The 19,627-nt window shown below is 38.9% G+C and overlaps 2 protein-coding genes and 1 pseudogene across 3 annotated transcripts; 1 reads left to right on the top strand and 2 right to left on the bottom strand.

Moving 5' to 3' along the window:
* Positions 1 to 3,021: 3,021 nt before the first annotated feature.
* LOC120782865 (protein YIF1B-B) lies at positions 3,022 to 5,266 on the bottom strand. Of its 2 annotated transcripts, none has more exons than XM_040115405.1 (4): positions 5,117 to 5,266; positions 4,193 to 4,767; positions 3,739 to 4,125; positions 3,022 to 3,674 (listed from the first exon to the last, which is right to left on the bottom strand). In XM_040115405.1, the coding sequence occupies exons 1-4, from the start codon at positions 5,148 to 5,150 to the stop codon at positions 3,438 to 3,440; spliced, it is 1,233 nt and encodes a 410-aa protein (XP_039971339.1). In that variant the 5' UTR covers positions 5,151 to 5,266; the 3' UTR covers positions 3,022 to 3,437. The 2 variants fall into 2 exon arrangements, with proteins under 2 accessions (XP_039971339.1, XP_039971338.1); XM_040115404.1 differs by having other exon boundaries at positions 5,102 to 5,167.
* Positions 5,267 to 6,262: 996 nt separating this feature from the next.
* Positions 6,263 to 8,670, top strand: LOC120777670 (annotated as a pseudogene).
* A 591-nt stretch (positions 8,671 to 9,261) lies between these two features.
* Positions 9,262 to 14,166, bottom strand: LOC120766635 (ATP-binding cassette sub-family G member 8-like). Its single transcript, XM_040092253.1, has 10 exons — positions 14,036 to 14,166; positions 12,242 to 12,373; positions 11,940 to 12,173; positions 11,740 to 11,864; positions 11,084 to 11,643; positions 10,632 to 11,019; positions 10,104 to 10,573; positions 9,917 to 10,037; positions 9,574 to 9,854; positions 9,262 to 9,495 (listed from the first exon to the last, which is right to left on the bottom strand). The coding sequence occupies exons 1-10, from the start codon at positions 14,164 to 14,166 to the stop codon at positions 9,262 to 9,264; spliced, it is 2,676 nt and encodes an 891-aa protein (XP_039948187.1).
* Between the last annotated feature and the right edge of the window lie 5,461 nt (positions 14,167 to 19,627).

The following is a 19,627-nucleotide window of genomic DNA, read 5'->3' as shown; positions in this document are numbered from 1 at the left end:
TGTTGGGCAACGCTATGTTAATAATGTGTTATAAATATATAAAACAAAACAAAAAACAATAATGAATTCATATACCTTGTATGTATGTATGTATATACTGTATGCTATATATAAATATTATATATAGTATATACGTTTTTGATTTTATGCTCTTATTTATGTATGTATTAAAGTCATATCATTAAAATTGCAAATTTATTGATTAGTTGTAGTGCGTTGAACGATGTAGTGGCGTCTTGTCGAGGAGCAGTTCGGTACGTGCGACGATTGCTTTTTGGATGAATTTGTATGGCTACTGTTAATAAGTTAAAGAGCGTTAATTACAGGGAGAAAGAGCGAGAGAGCGAAAGCGCGTGTGAAAATTGTTAAACGCTGTTTTTTTTTATTATTTAAGTTTTTGCTTAAGTGTATGTACATATATGATAACAAAAAATATAGAAATTATAAAAAAAGAAAATTGCTGTGGTGACTTTAAAATCTTGATTTAATTAGCTACTTCTTGTGCGCTGCCGCAGCATTGAAATCTCGTTATATTTTCGTTAATAACGGGCTTTCAAAGTTTTCCAACAACTACAAGTGCTCTAATTCAGTTGATTGCGTATAATTGGGACTTTTCTCTTGTTGTTGTTGCTGCAATATAAAGCATTCCGCAAATATTTTGGATAAATTCTTGCAGCTTTTATGTAGACCCGACTGCCTAAAAAATTATATACAGTTGAACTTCCCTAACTCGGATCACCATAATCCACACAAAAAACTTCCGAGTTGAAAGACTTCGAGTTATGACAGGAAATTTGTATGATTTCTCTCAAAAATCTTTAAATTTTTTTGATTTTGTATTTGATATTTAATTTCCATGGACATACATTTGCGACATGTTCTTGTTTTGTTAAAGCATAAATCATTGTTGTTGTCTTATTGTTGCTCTTCAGTTGCTAAACCTGGTTACAGCACTTACTTCGATTCCGCTGACATCAAAAATGCTAAATTTTCTCCGAGCGAATATGGGTTAAATTTATATTTTATTTTGCGATGAAAATACAGCAGTGAGTTCGTTTCGTTGAAATTGTGAGCCGTAACAAACCTTCCTCAATAATAATTTGCCTTACTAATTGTATGTATGTATATTTCTTTTGGTTATGTATGTAAAATATATAAAAATTTAATGTAAAAAGTGTACAAAGTTATGATTTGATTATTTGAAGAACAAAAAAATTATTAAACGAGAAAATTATACTAAATTTATAGAGCATCTGGTTGAAATCAATTAGAAAACTTGTGAAAATCACTAACGGTAAAATGTTACAGCAAAAATACGAAAATGCAAACTTGCGGAGAAGATTTTAAAAATTGGAAAATGTTTTTTTTTTAATTTATGAAAATTAAATACATATACATATGTATACCATAGAGTGGTGTAACCATGATCTTTGATTGCTTACAGAATAGTTTGGACTAATTTATTGAAATCGAAAATAAGCGAATGTAAGAAAAAAATTTCGCCTGCGCTGTTGAGTTGAGTAATAGTTATAGAAATCATAGACTCTTTATCACAATGCAAATTTTGTTGAAATATTACACACATACACACGCGTACACACACATATAATGCATCATTGTAATGAAATTAACATTTAAAAGAATGAAAAACTACGAAACTCTAAACATAAACTAACTAAATAAATAAAAATTTATATGAAAATAATAAAAAACTTAGCAAATAAAGCAGAAAGCTAGCTTAACATTAACAGCAAGTTTGTTATAGACAATTGAGCATATTGCAGAGCATAAACGATAACAACAAATATTTCTGTACATACTTGTATGTATGCATATGTAGTAAAGTGTGCTGTAGTGCAATTCAAATACGAATGCGTAAGCGTACATTATACTTTCTAGCATAAGTTATTAAAACATAATTAAAATAGTACTGACAATGATGTAAGCGTTTATGCCGGTGAAGACGACATGACATTCAATAGTCATGTGTGAGATGATGCAATCTACATACATACACGTGTAAACAGTAGTGTGCATGCAAATGTAAATATGTATACAAGTGCGTTTGCAAAACATCCGATGAAAGTTTTCATATAATTAAAGAGACTAAAGAATTCAATAAATATTATTATTACAAAATAAAGTCTTTCAAATATATGTTTGGTATGTGCCATATTGTATGTATATTTTGGTGAGCAGGGTTGCAAATAATGCATTAAGAAGTAATTTAATTATTTTTTTATTGCATAATCCCGAAAAACTTAAAAAAATAAATTAATTAATATTTTTTTTAATTGCGTAATCCCGAAAACCTTAATTACAAATACTTTTAATTTTTTAATTCCAAATACTGGATGAATATAAAAAGAATTTAGTCCTTAGTTTATCAATAAAAATTAGAAAATAAATTATTTTAGAAAAGATTTTCTTTAATAAAATGTCGACATACATATGTATGTAGTTTAGCTCATATTGCCTCATTTACATTTAATCGCTTGCAATTATAGTTTTCCAATTAGAAATATTTAAACATTTAATTTTTTATTATTTTTTGAAAAATAATAATTTTTATTTATTCCTAAAATATTTATATTGGAAAGTATTTTCTCAATTTCCAATGCAAAATGTTTAGAATTGAAAATTAATTTTTAAATTTTTATATTTAATTAAAAAATAATCAATTTTAATAAAACTTATGTTTTCAATTTTTCAAATATTTTCTCAATTTTCAATCCGAGATATTTGGAATTGAAAATTAACTTTAAAATTTTTATTGCAAATCAAAAAATAATCAATTTAATTAAAAATTAGATTTTAAAATTTTTGAAAAGTCAAAATTCGGAATTGAAAATTTTAAATCCAAAAGTATAACTAAAAAACTCGCAACTCTGCCGGTGAGTATATTGAGTAATTCAAAGTTTTCGGTTAGTTACAGTTAAAAATAATATAAATTAGAAAATTAAAATCTAGCAGTAAGCAATATTGAAGCATATTTACCTGCACATGATTAACACCTTTTGCTTTATATGGTTTCTTTCGTTTTTATTTTAGTCATTCGCTAACAAAAATATGCTTAGAATATGGAATCGAATTTAATATTTGTTTGTATGTATGTATATTCGTATGACAAAGCTTTCTAATTAGTAATCTCTATTTTTGTCACATTAGTGTTGAAATGCCGATTTCTGTATTTTCTTTTATAAAACTACCAATATCCTTTGTTCACACCACTCTTTTGCAAAGTTTCGTTATGTTTACTTTCACTTCAGGCAACTTAAGGTTAATTTCGTTAATAAAATTACAATATTATTTTTTAGTTATGCATAACCTTCAGGCGAAAATTCATGGTTTTACTTCTTTAAAGCAGCTTACAACAAAAACACTAACCGAAATAAAAGTACACACACTGGTCATACCAATATAAGCACGATTAGACATTAAAATTGCTCATTTCTAACGGCTAGTACCGCAGCGTCCGGAAAGTACAAGTGTTTCGATAATAAAAATGATAAGAGTGCTTGGCCGCCTACAATGAGAAAGAGGAAATATAACTTTCGCTTTCGACCGCCAGTGTAGTCGAGTTGCTGCGGATTGCCGTATGGGTCATAGTTGATAGCGCCGCTGTTGACTGTCGGTGTAGCATCGTGCAGCACTTTAGTCTTTAATGTGCGTAACTGTGAAATTGAAAGAGAGAGATATTTACAAAAATGCAATGCTATAAATTTCTAATCAGCATACCAGAAAGAAACCCAGCGTAAGACTTGTGTAAAGCAGTGCCACGTAGTAGCCAACGCCATGGAAAAGTGTGCTAACCAGCAAACTTGTTACGATTATGACAAATTTGTAACCGGCGAATGAGAGTAAATCAAGCGTTTTCAGACTTGTTTTTATGTTCACCACATACAGTGTGATCGAATAGACAACTAATTCGAAGATACAGTAAGCCAAAGCACTGGACGCTTGTATGCCGAGTTGTTCGGGTGAAAAACGATTCTGCAAGCCTAACATGAGGCCGGCCACCACCACATACGTGATGTAGGCCATAGCAGGTATATAGAGGTCTGGTGCATTGATGTCATAGCGTGGCTGTACAGGATTCTCTTGATCATACTTCAGTGACCAGTCCTTAAACAGATTAAGTTATATTAGATATTTAAATTATAAAGAAAAATTTATTATATTTATACCATACCTTATGTGTGAATGGGAAGAGCAGTAATCGCAATTTATTTATTACATATTTGTTGTCCACAGCGAAATAATATTTCAATTTGGCAACTGACACCCACTTCTCAAATTGATTCTCCACCAGCTGCTTGCCTTGATCAGCCAAACGCTGACCATATTGCATAGCCATATCTTGCACAATCGGTTGCTGGAACATAGCGAATTGTGGTACGCCTGCTTGAAATTGACCTTGTGCACCTGGTGCTGCTCCCATGCCTCCCGGACCGCCCATTGGCATATTTCCACCATATTGTGGCTGAGCAGCAGGCGCTGCGGCAAATGTTGTTGGCTGCGAAGTTGGTGGCGCAGTATAGCTGTAATTTTGATTTTGCACTGGCGCTGGTCCAGTGTTGAATCCACCAATGTTGGTGGCTGTTTGTTGTGGTGCCATGCCATAACCCACATTTACTCCAGTCGTGTGATCAGGTAATGGGGCTCCAACTGTTGGCTGCATATAAGGCAGCGGTGCGTTCATTGGAGCCGTTGGTCCCATAGCATTTATATCACTGACACGTTTTGGCTTGCGGGATGGACCTTGAGCTTTTGTTGCAAAAAGTATTGAGAATGTTAACATATATGTATACCATTGCATTTCATAAAAACTGCAAGACGAAAACGCGCAGAACAAATACTCACAAGCAAATACATATGTATATATAAATTAAATGTTAGAATTACAACAAATAAAGCAAACAAGCAAACAAATTGATAAAACACCAGATAGCAACTTTTAATATTAGATGAAATTTAATTTAAAGGTAAACAAAACTAGAACAATAAACCACTTCGTTTGTGGATATGTTTGGTTCAAGCAGTCACCACCAGTTGAACCAAGCGGATGCTTGTATTGTACTTGCGCTATCTTCATCCTTACAGGTTTCCAACTTACGATTCCGGATCCCGGCATTTGGATTGTAGTTCATCTCTGTCCTATTTATAAATGCACAGTGCTCCGTTTCGAGAATTTCAGATTAATTATTGGAAATTTAGTAAGTGTTTAAGCAGCTAGTACACATCACCAATCAGATCAATTTGACAGTACCGCTGACAGCTGATGGCAGCGCTGACGTTTCTTATTAGAATAACTGAGTGTTGCCAGCTGAGTATAAGTTCATATTTCAAATGCAGGTATGTTACGAAAACCGATCTGCTACAGTTGAAAATTTTAATTAGTAGCTTTACTTTTATAATAAAATTATAAAAAATATAATTGAACATCATCCAAATTATAACATTTCACTATACTAAATAATTATTCTAAGGATCTGGTTTGAAAACTGTTCGAAAAAATTGTGATTGTGTTTTGACATTATATTATAATGGCTAATATGTCAAATTCGAAAATTTGTTTTAAAAATATATATAAAAAATAAGACCAAAGAGTTAATTAAAAGTAAAGGATGCTTCCTGCGAAACATCTGTTCAATATATTTTTCACTGCACATTTTTATGATCTGGCAGCTCGTTAACGATCTAACTAATCTCAACTTATTAAAGTCTAATTAGAAATAATTATATTCAGTCATAACGTGTATTTGGTTGACAGTGGTAATATTAAGTTCTAAATTTTGTATATTAAAATTTATCATTAATTAGTGTTACGTTAGTTAATTATGTTATAGTGTGTTAGGTATTAGTATTGAAGAATAGAAACCATAATTAACAAAGTTTGAAATCGGATATGATTTTTGAGCAATCGCGATTATAATGACTTTAAAAAGGATTTCAGAACAGAGCCTGAAGTTTTTATAAATTGCAAAGTTATGTATTTGTAGAGCGGCATGTAACAAGTTTTCGAAACCCACATGTTTACATTGACGCAAAGCAATTTGAGCCGCATGCGAAGGCAGAACATGCTTACATATGTACATAGTTAAACACGTGTATACACATATTTACAAACATAAATCTTGTTGGCGAGCGTGTTTGATAGGATTTGGGGTTGCCGAGTACTGACGAAAGTAGTAGATTAGCGACGATTCTTTTTTTGTTAGCTAAATGTAGGCCCGTGCCTGAATATGAATCCAACATACACATGTACAACTTCAGGTTCAAATCAGAGGCGGAAAGCAACGCACTGCTTATCTCTAGCAATTGCGATGATGGGTGTTAAAAGCAGGTCATTGCTTGCAATATTTTAAAATAACAACTGAAAGTAACCGATATCTCCAGAAATCATTGCTGTTTATTTTGATAATAAACCAAACCAACTCATTTTATTTACAGTTGAACTGTGTTCGCAACGGTACTGATTCTCTACCACATATCCTCCAGACTTCATCAAGGAAAATGGCAGCTGAAACGTATTGGTGAGTGTCCATTAATTTACATAATTATATTTTCTTATAAAAATCAATCTTTGTCATATTTGGAATATATTTCCAGCTCTCTCCTGAGTGTATCCGACAAAACCGGACTGATCGATTTGGGTCAGAACCTTGCCGCGCTTGGTTTTCGTCTGGTTGCTAGTGGTGGCACTGCCACGGCGTTGCGTAATGTTGGTCTAGCTGTGGATGATGTCTCCGACATAACCGGCGCACCAGAAATGCTTGGTGGTCGCGTCAAGACCTCTGCACCCAGCCGTGCATGCTGGCATACTTTCGCGCACCACAGAAAGCGATCTAGCCGATATGAAGCAGCAAAACTTCGACTTGGTCAGCTTGGTTGTGTGCAATCTATATCCGTTTGTAAATACTGTATCCAAACCTGATGTGACAGTGGCCGATGCTGTTGAGAATATTGATATTGGCGGTGTCACTCTGCTACGTGCGGCAGCCAAAAACCATGCGCGTGTCACGGTCATCTGTGAGGCTGGCGATTATGCCAAGGTGCTCGGCGAAATCAAGGAGCATGGCGATACTACTTTGGACACTAGGTAAGAGTCGGCTATCTCAAATTCCAATTTTGAAAATAACATATGTATGTATGTATGTATTTCGATTTTAGAAAAGTTTTGGCGCTCAAAGCCTTCACACACACTGCCACGTACGACGATGCAATTTCCGATTATTTCCGCAAGCAATATTCTTCAGGTGGGTCGCAGCTCAACTTACGTTATGGCATGAACCCACACCAGAAACCCGCACAGCTCTTCACACAACTCGAATCGCTTCCGCTGAAGGTGGTCAATGCCTCGCCGGGATTTATTAATTTGTGTGATGCGCTTAATGGCTGGCAACTTGTACGCGAACTCAAGCGTGCACTAAATTTGCCCGCCGCGACTAGTTTCAAGCACGTCTCACCGGCTGGCGCAGCCGTGGGCACACCATTGAGTCGTGAGCAAGCCAAGTTATGCATGGTAGACGATTTGTATGACAGCTTGACACCGTTGGCCACCGCGTATGCGCGTGCGCGCGGTGCCGATCGCATGTCCTCATTCGGTGACTTTGTTGCGCTTTCCGACATTTGTGACGTGGTGACTGCGCGAATAATTTCGCGCGAGGTGTCAGATGGTATTATTGCGCCCGGTTATGAGCCAGCCGCGTTGGAGTTATTGAAGAAGAAAAAGAACGGCGGTTACTGCATTCTACAGGTAAGTTGCAACGTTTAATTTGCTAAAATTGGTTTTAATGTTAATTTATGCCACAGATGGATCCCGATTATGAGCCAAGCACATTGGAACGCAAAACCATCTTCGGTTTAACGCTGGAACAAAACACGCAATGATGCCGTTATCGATGCCTCATTGTTCGCCAATGTCGTCACGAAGCTCAACACTCTACCTGAGAATGCCATACGCGACTTAATTGTCGCAACCATCGCGCTGAAGTTCACGCAAAGTAATTCCGTGTGCTATGCACGCGATGGCCAGAAATCATTGGCATTGGCGCCGGCCAACAGTCGCGCATACACTGCACACGTTTGGCTGGCGAAAAGGCCGACGGTGGTGGCTGCGCCAACACCCACGTGTTGCCAGCATGAAATTCAAGGCGGGCGTCAAGCGCGCGGAAATCTCGAATGCCATCGACAACTACGTGAACGGCGCTTGTGGGCAAGGACATGCCCGCTCAGCCAGTTCGAGGCGATGTAAGTTTGTGTTAATATTTTGAAAAATATATTTAAAGTAATTATTGTTATTGTAACGACGCTGCAGGTTTGAGGAGGTGCCACCACAGTTGAGCGCGCAAGAGAAGGCAGATTGGCTTAAGCAATTGGACGGCGTTTCTTTGGGTTCCGATGCCTTCTTCCCATTCCGTGATAATATCGATCGCGCTAGATTGGTAAGCAAGCGCAATTGTTGCTATATGGGATAAATACTAAATTTGTTGTTGTTTTTTTATTTATATAGAGTGGCGTATCATACATCGGCAGTCCGGCTGGTTCCACCAATGATGCTGGCGTTATCGAGGCCTGCAATGAACACGGCATCGTGTTGGCTCATACAAACTTGCGTCTATTCCATCATTGATAAGAAATACTACATTTCATTTAGCAAGCAAAGCATAATCCTTCTTAGTGACAATAAAGCAATTGGAAATATAAAATATACAAATATACATACATACATATTTTTCTAAAACCAGACAAACGGCTTATCATTTGCGCGCTCATTGACAACACTTTCTTGCGTTTATTCTAAATTTTAAATATTCATATATTTTCCTTTTGACGCTATTTATACATAAAACTTAAGCGCTTATCTCTAAGAAGAATTAAGTATGTTAATATTGTAGTCATACATACATACATACTTGCTGTATAAACATCGCATCGCACTTAATCATTTTCAATTGGAACGCGTTGGCTAAATTTATTTAGTATTTTTTAGCATATAGTATATCTATTTATAGTAATTACGTCGGTAAATGCGTTGTTAAAATGTGCGTATTCTGCTACAAACTATGGAAGTCAGCGTAAATATTTTTTTTATTTTTTAGCACTTAGCTCAAGTTCATTCTTCTCTACAATTTTAAGCTATTTGTTTTATAAAACAAATTTTTTTCAATTTTTTTTTTCAAAATTTTTTTTTTTAACTTTTCTTCAAAATTTTTTTTTTTTCAAAAATTTAAAAAAAAAAAAATTCTAAAAATTATTTTACATTCGCTTCTGCTTCTTGCGAAAAGTATTGCGACAATTGCACACGAAAACGAAAAACGTCACCACGAACAATATGACCGAGGCCAGCACCAAAGCGAGTGTGGTGGTCTGCTCGTACGTCTCGCTCGGATCCAGTATGTGATTGCGCGGCAGCAACTGAAAATCAGCTAGCACATGGGTGCCGTTCGGTGGTGGGCACGGCTGCTGCACAATGATCTCCTGATGTTGCACCTGCAAAACCGAAAATATAAGCAAATTCCATAAGCTTGTTGCCGGAAGCAAGGGCCTACTGATAAACCGCACACATACCTGCTTGTTGCGACAGAGTTGTAGGCCCGCCGAGTTGGTGAGCGTGTCTGCGCTGTATTCATCCTGCACCAGCACAGGTAGCAACCACTTTTCGGGTGATATAAGCTGTGACCAGGACCACAATTTCGAGAGATCCCGCGGATGCACAGCATAACCGCCCACAGCGGTCAGACCCAGTGTGATAAGTGCATTGAAAATGCTAGCGGACACCTTGCAGGGCATAAGGTGAGCACAGAATAGGCCAAGTGTTTGTATGACGGTGAGATAGAGCAGCATGTAGCCTGTGAAACCAAAATTATATTAAATGTACGTTTACAACCATAAACAACACTTTGAGACTTACCCATATAGAGATAGATGCCGGCATCGCTGCTGGTCGAATATGTGTATAACCCAGCCATGCTGTGCGCCGGCAGCAAGTAAGCCAGCCAGATGCAAAGGCTCGGAAACAGTCCCAATAAGCACTATAAACATATGAAGACTTCTTTTGAAAACACTACACTTCAGCAGCAAGTCAAAATTGAACCTACCTGTATGGTAAAGTAGAGACCACGCGAGTAGAGACCCAAGCGTATGTCGCGCTCGGCATGTCGTCGATCCTCTTGTGCGTCGCGTATGGTCAAGAGTAGCAATGGCCAGTAGACCACCGCCATGACGCAGTGATGATAACCAAAGCGATCGTTGTAAGTGAGTTGTGCATCTGAAGCGGGCACATCCCAGAATATGCAACCGATGCAAAGTGAAAGCACCGCCGCCGCAATCAGCTTACTAATCCAGGTGAGCAGCGATCCCGGTTGTTTGTAGGCGGCAAAGCGTTTTATTAAAGCTTTCGTCTGTCCCCAGAAACCCGCTTTCCTTGTGAAGTTGGGCAATGATGCCGGTGGCGCGGCTAGCGGTGGTTCGGAGTTGATTTGATCCCACGAATTGGCCAATGATTCGATGCGTGCCGATGACTCCAGCATGGCAGCAGCTGACAGGTCATCCAATGTAACTAAATCCACTGCAACGGAATAATATGCTAGTAGATACATAAATATTTATTTGTAACCAACACTTACAGTAATAATCGGCTGGGTTTTTAAAGGGCGGACAAGGATAGCCCAACTCGCCCATATGTCGTGGCAAATCGGAACGACTGCCGGAAAAGACAGTACGCCCGCCTGATAACAGCAGCACACTGGAACACATTGAGAGTATTTCGAATGTCGGTGGTTGTAGTGTCATGATCACAATACGGCCACCACTAGCCCATTGTCGCAAATATTCCACCAGAAAGAATGTGTCGAAGATGTCCATATTACTGGTAATCTGATCGAGTATGAGCAGTGATGACTGTGCAAGCAATTGACAAGCGACGCTCAGACGCTGCTTCTCGGAGTGTGTGAGCGAAGACACGTTCGATGCGCGCACGGTAGTCAAACCCAGATCCTCGATTAGCACATCCATCTAATGCGGAAAGAGATAACTTAGTTTGCTTTGTTCCTAAAATATTTCTACTTCACACACTTACCCTCTCCTTGAGGTCCGTTCGATCCAGCGGTCCTCTTAATGCGGCATGGAAATTCAAAGTACATTGCACGCTCATACGCGGATCCAACGAGGATACTTTTAACGCCGGCACATAACTGCAGAGCTCACGTAAGCCGCGTCTATTGATTTGTTGGCCATTGATAAGAATTTCACCACCCATACGCTCGTGTAAACCCGCCAAGCACTCCGTCAACGCTGTGCCTTCACGTTGCGACGTTGCCATTATGGCGAACAAATCGCCTGCCTTAGCTTGTAACGAAACTCCGCGTAGACATGGATTCACATCCAGACAGTGCACCTGTATATTGGGATAGACAAGTCCGATACTCGAATGTTTCCGGCTGGACATAATGTAGCTGGCGTGTCCACCGTTCGGATGGTCTGAACTGCGATTGCGCGATGTGCCATAGATACGTGACTCGCCGTAGTCATAACCGATGACGTCAGCGCCACCGGCCAACAAATCGGCTTCACTGTGCGAACGATGACCGTAATGCTTGCCATTCGGCACATAGTGATGAGTATTAATGTGTGTGCCCACTGTCGTGCGGGTGTCAGAGGAAAGTAGTAGCCATTATAGAAAAATTAGCACCGGTATGCCAAAAAAGGCGAATCGATAAAGTAAACAACACTTACCAGCTATGCTTGCGCGACTGTTCGCCTGTCGCAGCGCCGTCATGGGTACGCCTTGTGCGCGCGATTCGGGACGTGAGCTTGGTATGCCGCCAATGGCACGGAAGTCCGACTCACTGCGGTATTTTCTATAAGGAATAACACGTAATTTAGTTAAATGTATTTGCAAATGCGGAGTTTTGTAGTTTTCCCAGTGAGCTCACCTCAAGTTGGGCGGCACTCGGCTGCGCGTTGTTTCGTTGTCACTGCTATCGTAGCCAGATGAACCTGCTGGCGGCACACCTGAACTATCGCGGAAGCCACGATTAACACGGCCGCGCACGCCACCCGGTCCTGGACCCGGCGGTCGGTGCGAACGCTGCGAACCGGCATTCGGTGGAAATACGCGCGGCAGTCCGAATTTCAAATATGTATACATATTCGATCCCAAGGGGGATCTATGAAAGCGGAAAGTAAAAAAGTTGTTAAGTTTTAGCTTTCGTTTTGACTCGCAGTGAGAACTTACTTCGGTCCGTAGCGCGGATGATTGAGAATTGATTGCACAGTGGTGTCGCGTAGCTGGAAATTTCCATATGGCAGCGGTGATTTGTCCGATGAGCCCAAAGCGGAGTCGGTGAAGTCGGAGTTGAGATTTTGTCTGCAATTGCAAGAAGAAGAGCGGAACAATGCGCAGGAGAATTACATTTAATTCAAGCTTTGTGTGCGGTTTTCTATGACATTATGGATTTATTTTATTATAACCGTAAATGCAATAAGTTGTTGGCGGCATTGCTGTGCAATGACAACAAAACAGAAATGTGTTGAGGTTGGTGGTTACAAGGGCTTGGCGTTCAACAAAATGCCTAAACGGGCAACCATGGAAGGTGTGGTGTGGTGTATTGTGATGCGCTCAAGCGCTACCTGACATTGGCTCTTGCGGCTCAACGATTTTGATTTAACGTCAAAAATCAATCAATGTTAATTTATGAGCACTTCCGCCTAAGCGAGCTACTCAACCGCAGAATGCATCGACGAAGCTTTGTCTGCGAGCGTTGCAGCCCACATACCTATGCGACCACTCAGTCCTATTTTTTGATTTGTGCGCGCAGAAGCGGAAATAAGTAATAGAATAAAAGATGTACACTTCATGTGACAGGTGCGCTTAATAAGTGGCTTACTCCAAAATAGATGAAAGCTAATTTTTTAACGAAAATTAAGGTCAAATGTTTGGAGTACGAAGCGTTCAAATAAAGACGGATTATTTGACAGTTTCAAATTGTAGGCTTCATATAGGAATTCATATGAATGGTAATATCGTAAACCGTTTCTATTTGGAGATGAAGTGAGAGACCTTGGTTTTAAGCACCCATTAAGTAAGCATTTTAAATGGAACCAGTCCGGGTCAGAAACCCGCTGTTTTAGAAACAGAAGCCTATGTACTATTATAACTACATGCTATATGTAGGCTCTTGTGAAGCCAAAGAAAAGTAGAAATCCTGTGTTAGTAGCCAATACAAATTTGCATAGGCGTTTAACTTCCATTCCCGTCAGTTCGGTGGGATGTCTGAAGGAATGCACTCCCAAGTGTTTCAGTCTTGACCTCCCAAACGCGGGACAGTCAAGAAGGAAGTGTTAAGTTATTCCCACCTCATCTTCATCCATACAGCTTCTGCAAATCACGGCCAATATAGCTATGGCCTGTTAAAAGCCCCACAACTAGGGAGAGGCTAGCCTTAATGAGGGCAGAGAGATCTTGCGATTCATTTTGGCCCAAAAATTGTTTGCAACAGCGCATATACCAGCGCTGGCCAAGCTACCGCGAAGACCAACTATCTAGTAGTACTGTTGATGAGTTCAAGATTGGTATCGCCGCACTGCTATATGAGGAATGGATGGTCAATTCTCTGAAGCAGGCTGCACTCCGGAGCAGTAAATCTATTGCTACCTTAATGGTTGTAACCTCGGCTTGGAAAACATTGCAATAGCCAAGAAGTCTGAAGCTGGAGATGATAGAGAGCTGACAGTAAACGCCTCCACCAACATTTCCCACAAGCTTTGACCCATCAGAAAAGAGCTCACTGCCCCTCAACTCCAACGGCTTCTTCCCACCCACAATTCCCTAGCCGGTATTTGGGCAGAGAAGCAGCCGCCAGAGTTCGGTTTGGCGACTCCTTGATCCAAGTGATCCGTTATGAAGTCAAAGTGTGTGAGGATTTCCGCGTAGAAATAATCTGATATCATTATCTATCTTTAATTTAGGTCTAACATTTTTCAACATTGTTTTTGGGTTCTAAAGTTCCGCATACTTCCTGCATATTACCTATATATCGACCAGGCATGCAAGTCCTCTGAGGCCGCTGGCGGCTGTGGTGTATGGGGGCCGTGAGGTACAGAATATCGGCGCTCCTCGCGCGATATCTTTTTCGATGCATTGAAATTGCTCAACTCCATTGTCTGCAAAGAAGAAGAAGAAATTAAATTAAAATATTTTAGCAAAAATTTGCATAAAAATATTCACATAAAAGTCTGCGTATAAAAATCTAAAAATATTACTTAACAACTACGACAAGCGTTTATAGTGACAAAGCGCAAAAAGAACCTTCATTAAGATTTTCACACACTGCAAATTTCTTGAGTAATACCGCGTAAACCAAAACAAAAAACGACGACGAAGTCCGTTGAGAAAAAGTTGACCGTTTAGAGAAGAACACTTTAAAGCACTTTGCTATAACCGTTGCTGGCGTTTTTCACATTAACTGCAGCTTGGGGCTAGAAGCGGTTTTACCAACGGTGCTACATGTTTTTAGTTGCGATATATTATAATTACAACTTTGGTGGCAGGTACCTGTTCGTGGCGCGTTAGTGGGGCACCCATAAAAAGCGGGCATTATTTCTCATTACGACGAACGAAGTGTTGCAGGGCGCTAGTGCTGGGTTTCTTCAAGCCTACTTTGTCATTTTAATATGCGCTCAACACATCATCAGTTATATAAATGTTCTCTTCTAGCATTTCTAATGAACCCTAGCAAAATTATTTATTACTTTTCCTTCGCAGAACACAGAACACCGAACACAGAAGCGGAGGCAACAGCGTACGCGCCAAGAGCATTACAAATTAGCAACTCTGCCGGTCCGTTCTGCATCTAATTTTACTTTCCGTTAACAATTTTTCAACGTAAAACAACAACAAGTCGCGAATTGGGTCAAGCAGCTGGCCACGCGGGCTCAAACACTCAAAGCCAATAGAAGACAAAGAACGCTCATAAGCGTTTGGCGCCCAGCTTCCACTTCAGTGAACTCATAAAAAACACGTGATACCGTGAATTTTGGCGTTTTAACATGAAATCCAGTTAGAATTTGCAGAGTTTGAGTTTGCGGGTTTCTTGTGTGGTCTTTGCTTTCAGCCTTTCTTTGCGCGAATATTCACATATATGTGTGATTCGATGTACATATATGTATGTATATATGATATATATACATATATATGTATGTATAATATCTCTCTATAAATATATATATGTACGTATATACAAGCATATATATTTACCAACCTTTATAAGTAATACACGCTTATGGCGCTGTGCTGCTGTTGCGCACGCGCTTTGTCTGCGTTTAAGGTAATATTGACTAACTGGTGTATTTTGCTTATTCAATAAATATTGTTGTTGTTGTTTATTAGGCATTTACCTGAACTCTGCTGTGCGGTCAGCAACATTCCTTAACAGTTAGTATTTATTTTATTATTTATAACAATTTCTTTGGAGAAAACCTCAATATACGTATATGTACATATGTATGTATGTATTTAGTTAACTATTAGAGTGCGTAAAAACGAAAAAATTGGGTTTGCTTGCCAGAAAGTATAACGAACTAAGTTATAAATGCTCTTGCTATACCAAATATTAGACGTCTCTATCTAACATGTTCTACAGATTTAGAATCGAGTATCTTAGGAAGGAATCTTATTTTGAAGCAAGGAATGGAAGAATTGGAATTCCAGTGAACTGAAAGTTTAAGAGGTTACATGAGTTTACGAGTTTCAAAAAATCGATTTTAAGTCTTAAATTTTTAAGTTAGTTCAACTAATAGTTTCGGAGATATGTAGTTGAGAACTTATGCGCTCGAGGTTAGCTAGGCTAAGTGCTTTGTCTTTAAACACGTTTTTCTCGAAACTGTGTTTTTGTAGTCGGTAGGCAAGATTTATAGAGAACTCGAGAACAAGTCAACCGATTTTCATGAGATTTTACACAGGTCTTTGAGATACAATTCTTAAGGACTTGGATCAAGGACTTTTTTCGAATGCAACTATTTGAAAAAAATGCTGCGAAGTTTTCATTTTTTTTTGTAAAAATCTCTACCGAAAATTCAATTTTTAGTTTTTCTTTTCCTAAAATTTTCGCTCTTTTCCCTTATATACTTACCCAAGCCTTAATTACAGTTGAAACTCTCTATAAGGAACTCCTATATAAATAAATGAGGAATGCATCGCGACCTTAGGTCTATTGTGCAACTCCCATATAACGAAGTTTTCTTTATTGCGAAGCAATTATAAGAACACTGTGTTTTGGGTCTACTTTGAGCGTACATATTATAATCTCCATTTAGCGAATTTTCTTTATAGTGAAGTAAATATCCAGTCCCTTGGAATTCGTTATAGAGTGTTTCGACTGTATATAGTTTCCAATTGATTATTAAATAATTATTTCCTTCTCCTTCTCCTTCTTCTCTTCATTTGTGAGATCACTTTATACTTCTTTTTCACTTCTTTTTCCACTCTGTACCGCTGAAAAGATCGTAAAAAATTGAGCAAGATTTTTATATTGAATACGTCCCAATCTAATGTTCTCACATGGTGACACACACACATACGCACCTTTAACAAAAAAACTTATACATGCATTTATCGAAATTGCTGCGGCGGTCAGAGTCATTAAATTTTCATATGATTCATAAAATTGCTTAAGAAACGGCGGAAGAATCATGACACAAAAATGTCTGACATTTACCTCAGCGGGTTTTTTGCAGCAATTAAGTTTAAGCCATATTGTTGGCTTCGTTATAATTATTTATATGTGCTAACAGATATATATATGTATATAAAATAAATATAAGCGCGATTTTATTCGAGACTTGGTCAAAGATAAAATAATCTTGCATCCAAGCAAAGGAAATTAAAAATGTCATAAAAGTCGCTTGCTCATGGGTACTCATGTCTAACCAAAAGCGGTAGTATCACAAAAGCGGCGCATTTACTATATAAATTTGAAGGGGCAATATTTTGTATTCATGTTTGAGCTTGTGGAAATGACACCTGAGTATAACGTTTTCTGAAAATTTTATTATTATCCTGGCTTAGACAAGATTTATATGCTTTTGAAATCAAATAGACCGAACTTTGGCACGCCATGAATTCATAACTCCTTTGCTGCAAACTGCAACTACATCTCATATTGCCTGATGCCGAAAAGATAATTGGAGTAATTCTTGTTTTATTTATGGCCGAGAGGAAAGAGAGATGACAGTGAAATCCTTGCGGTGGCGTCTTGTGATTAATGAAACCGATGAAATCGTTAGGGGATTATTTAAACTATTTACAAACATATTGGTAGTGAGCTTTTTGCTTACCACAGAATAGGACCATGATGAGAGCCTTTCATCCGTGTCTGTTTTATTCCTTTCACGAAAAGATGCTGTATCTAAATGAATAATTCAAGACCGTAGCATACTCTTATAGAACCCCCAGAGGTGATCTAGTGACTGATGCCCGATTTTAAAGCTGCTTTTGACTTCACGAAAAGGAGCTGCCTCTATGCTGCGATGATTGAATTTGGTATCTCCACAAGACTAAGCAACACCAAAAGCTTCGTCAGGATCTGGAAGGACCTCTCCGAGCCGTTCGATACCAAGGAGGTTACAGACAAAGCGACTTCCTTTCACGTGACTTCTTCAATCTACTCTTGGAGAAAGGAGCTCGAGCTGTAGAACTAAACCGAGAAGGTACAACCTTATATAAGAGTGTACAGCTGCTGGCGTTTCTCCAGTTTGGTCAAAGAAGCGAAGCAAATGGGTTTGATAGTGAACGCGGGCAAGACTAAATATCTCTTGTCATAAAAAAAAAACAGTCGTCGCAGTCTCAACAGGTGCTACTTCATACTGAGTAGGCAATTGAGAACTTAAGCCCTCTCTTGACGAACAAAGACCAATCTCTACAACTCTCTATGATGCAGAGGCAAGGACGATGACAAAATCTGTTGAGTCGATGTTTGAACTCTCTTCTGCGGAATATTTATGGTCCTTTGTGCATTGTCAAGCGGTAAATATCACAGTCGATGGAACGATGAGCTGTACCAAATATACGAGGGCATTGAGACAGCGGTTACGACTCATGGCATCTGAATGGATGAAAACTCTCCAGCTCTGAGAGTATTTGACGCAGTACGCGCCGGCGGAAGAGGAAGACCTCCACTTCTTTGGAAAGTCCAGGTGAAGAAGGACCTGGCTTTACTTGGAATCTCTAGTTGGTGCTAAACAGCGAAAAGGAAGAACGACTGACGCGTACGCGGAGTCTACGCCGATAAAGAAGAAGAAGAATGAGTCACCGTAAGTATGACGTAGACGTCAAATCCAACATTCCGATTTTGATACGACAAATGACTAATACAAATTTTAGTTTGACAAAAAATTAGTTTCACATTACGGTTCTGTGATTTCAAACCATGAAATGAGCAGTGCTGAGTTTATTTCAATTGCGTAATTCCAAGCAAAAAAATGCAAATATAAAATCAAAAATAAATATTTTAATTTCCTTGAATAACTTAAGTACAACTATAACCTTGAATGATTTAATTAGATGTGGTATTTCATTCGAAACCACTCGACTTAAAATTTAGGACGGAAAATTAACAGGTTTCGCAACACCTGTCAAGTGTCTGCCTTCTGAATGGCTGAGCGGAAATGAAATTCTTGCGATTTTCACAGGAAACACATTGGACAAGTCAGACTTAGAAAAAAATATAATCCGCTTATGATTATTTATGACTTTTCATAGAAACATAAACCTACACAAACAACAACAACTCTGAGAATGTGCAAATTCAAGCATTGAGCAGCGAGAACAATAAGAAGCGCATATTACGACATTAGCGTTCTAGTTAATGCATTATTTTCTTTAATTGCTGTTTAAATTTTCTACTTCCATTACGGTTACGCGTGTAACAGTAGTTATGCGGCACGCGGGTGGCGCGGAATTCGCATGCAAATGAGTTTTTAATTAAAGTTGCAACTCAAGCAATCGGAGGCATGCCACCACAAAAGACTACAACGCATAAGCGTGCGAAAACGGTATTACGTAAGCGCATAAGCTGACCAATATGGATGACGGCTGCTGGCTGCCCGGCTGGTTGGCGGCCGACGGATCTGAAGGCAGCAGACGCAGCGCCGCCAACGTGCACCATATGTGGCAGTAGCGATGGCAATGGCTTGGCTAATAGATCGACGCCAACCAGCAAGCGTAAACAAGCCTAAACAACAACAACCACAAATAAGCAACAGCCGAATGCAGCAATGACAACAAAGCCAGCTGCGCGCATTTAGCGCACCGCCAAATAAAATGGCTTGGCTGTGGCTCGGCGCAGTGGCATCGGCAGCTACTGTTTGTGTTGGCGCGCCGGTGCAACGAGGCGTATGAATTTCCGTTTTGTTTTGCCTGAATTTTTTGTTGTAAATGCTGAAAATTATTAAAGCGTTCGTCTAAGCCCTGAGGAAAGGTACACAAGCGCTATGAATGAACGGCGAATATTAGACGAGAATTAGCAACAGTTTGCAACAACAATAACGCATCTATTTAAATATTGTTTGAACGCTAATATTTGTATGAAACGGTGTATGCTTGTAGTGATTAGCTGATAACCCG

The sequence above is a fragment of the Bactrocera tryoni genome, chromosome 1 (assembly GCF_016617805.1).
Source record: "Bactrocera tryoni isolate S06 chromosome 1, CSIRO_BtryS06_freeze2, whole genome shotgun sequence".
NCBI lineage: Eukaryota > Metazoa > Arthropoda > Insecta > Diptera > Tephritidae > Bactrocera > Bactrocera tryoni.
Note: the sequence above shows the minus strand (reverse complement) of the source record. Positions and strands in the feature narration are given on the sequence as shown.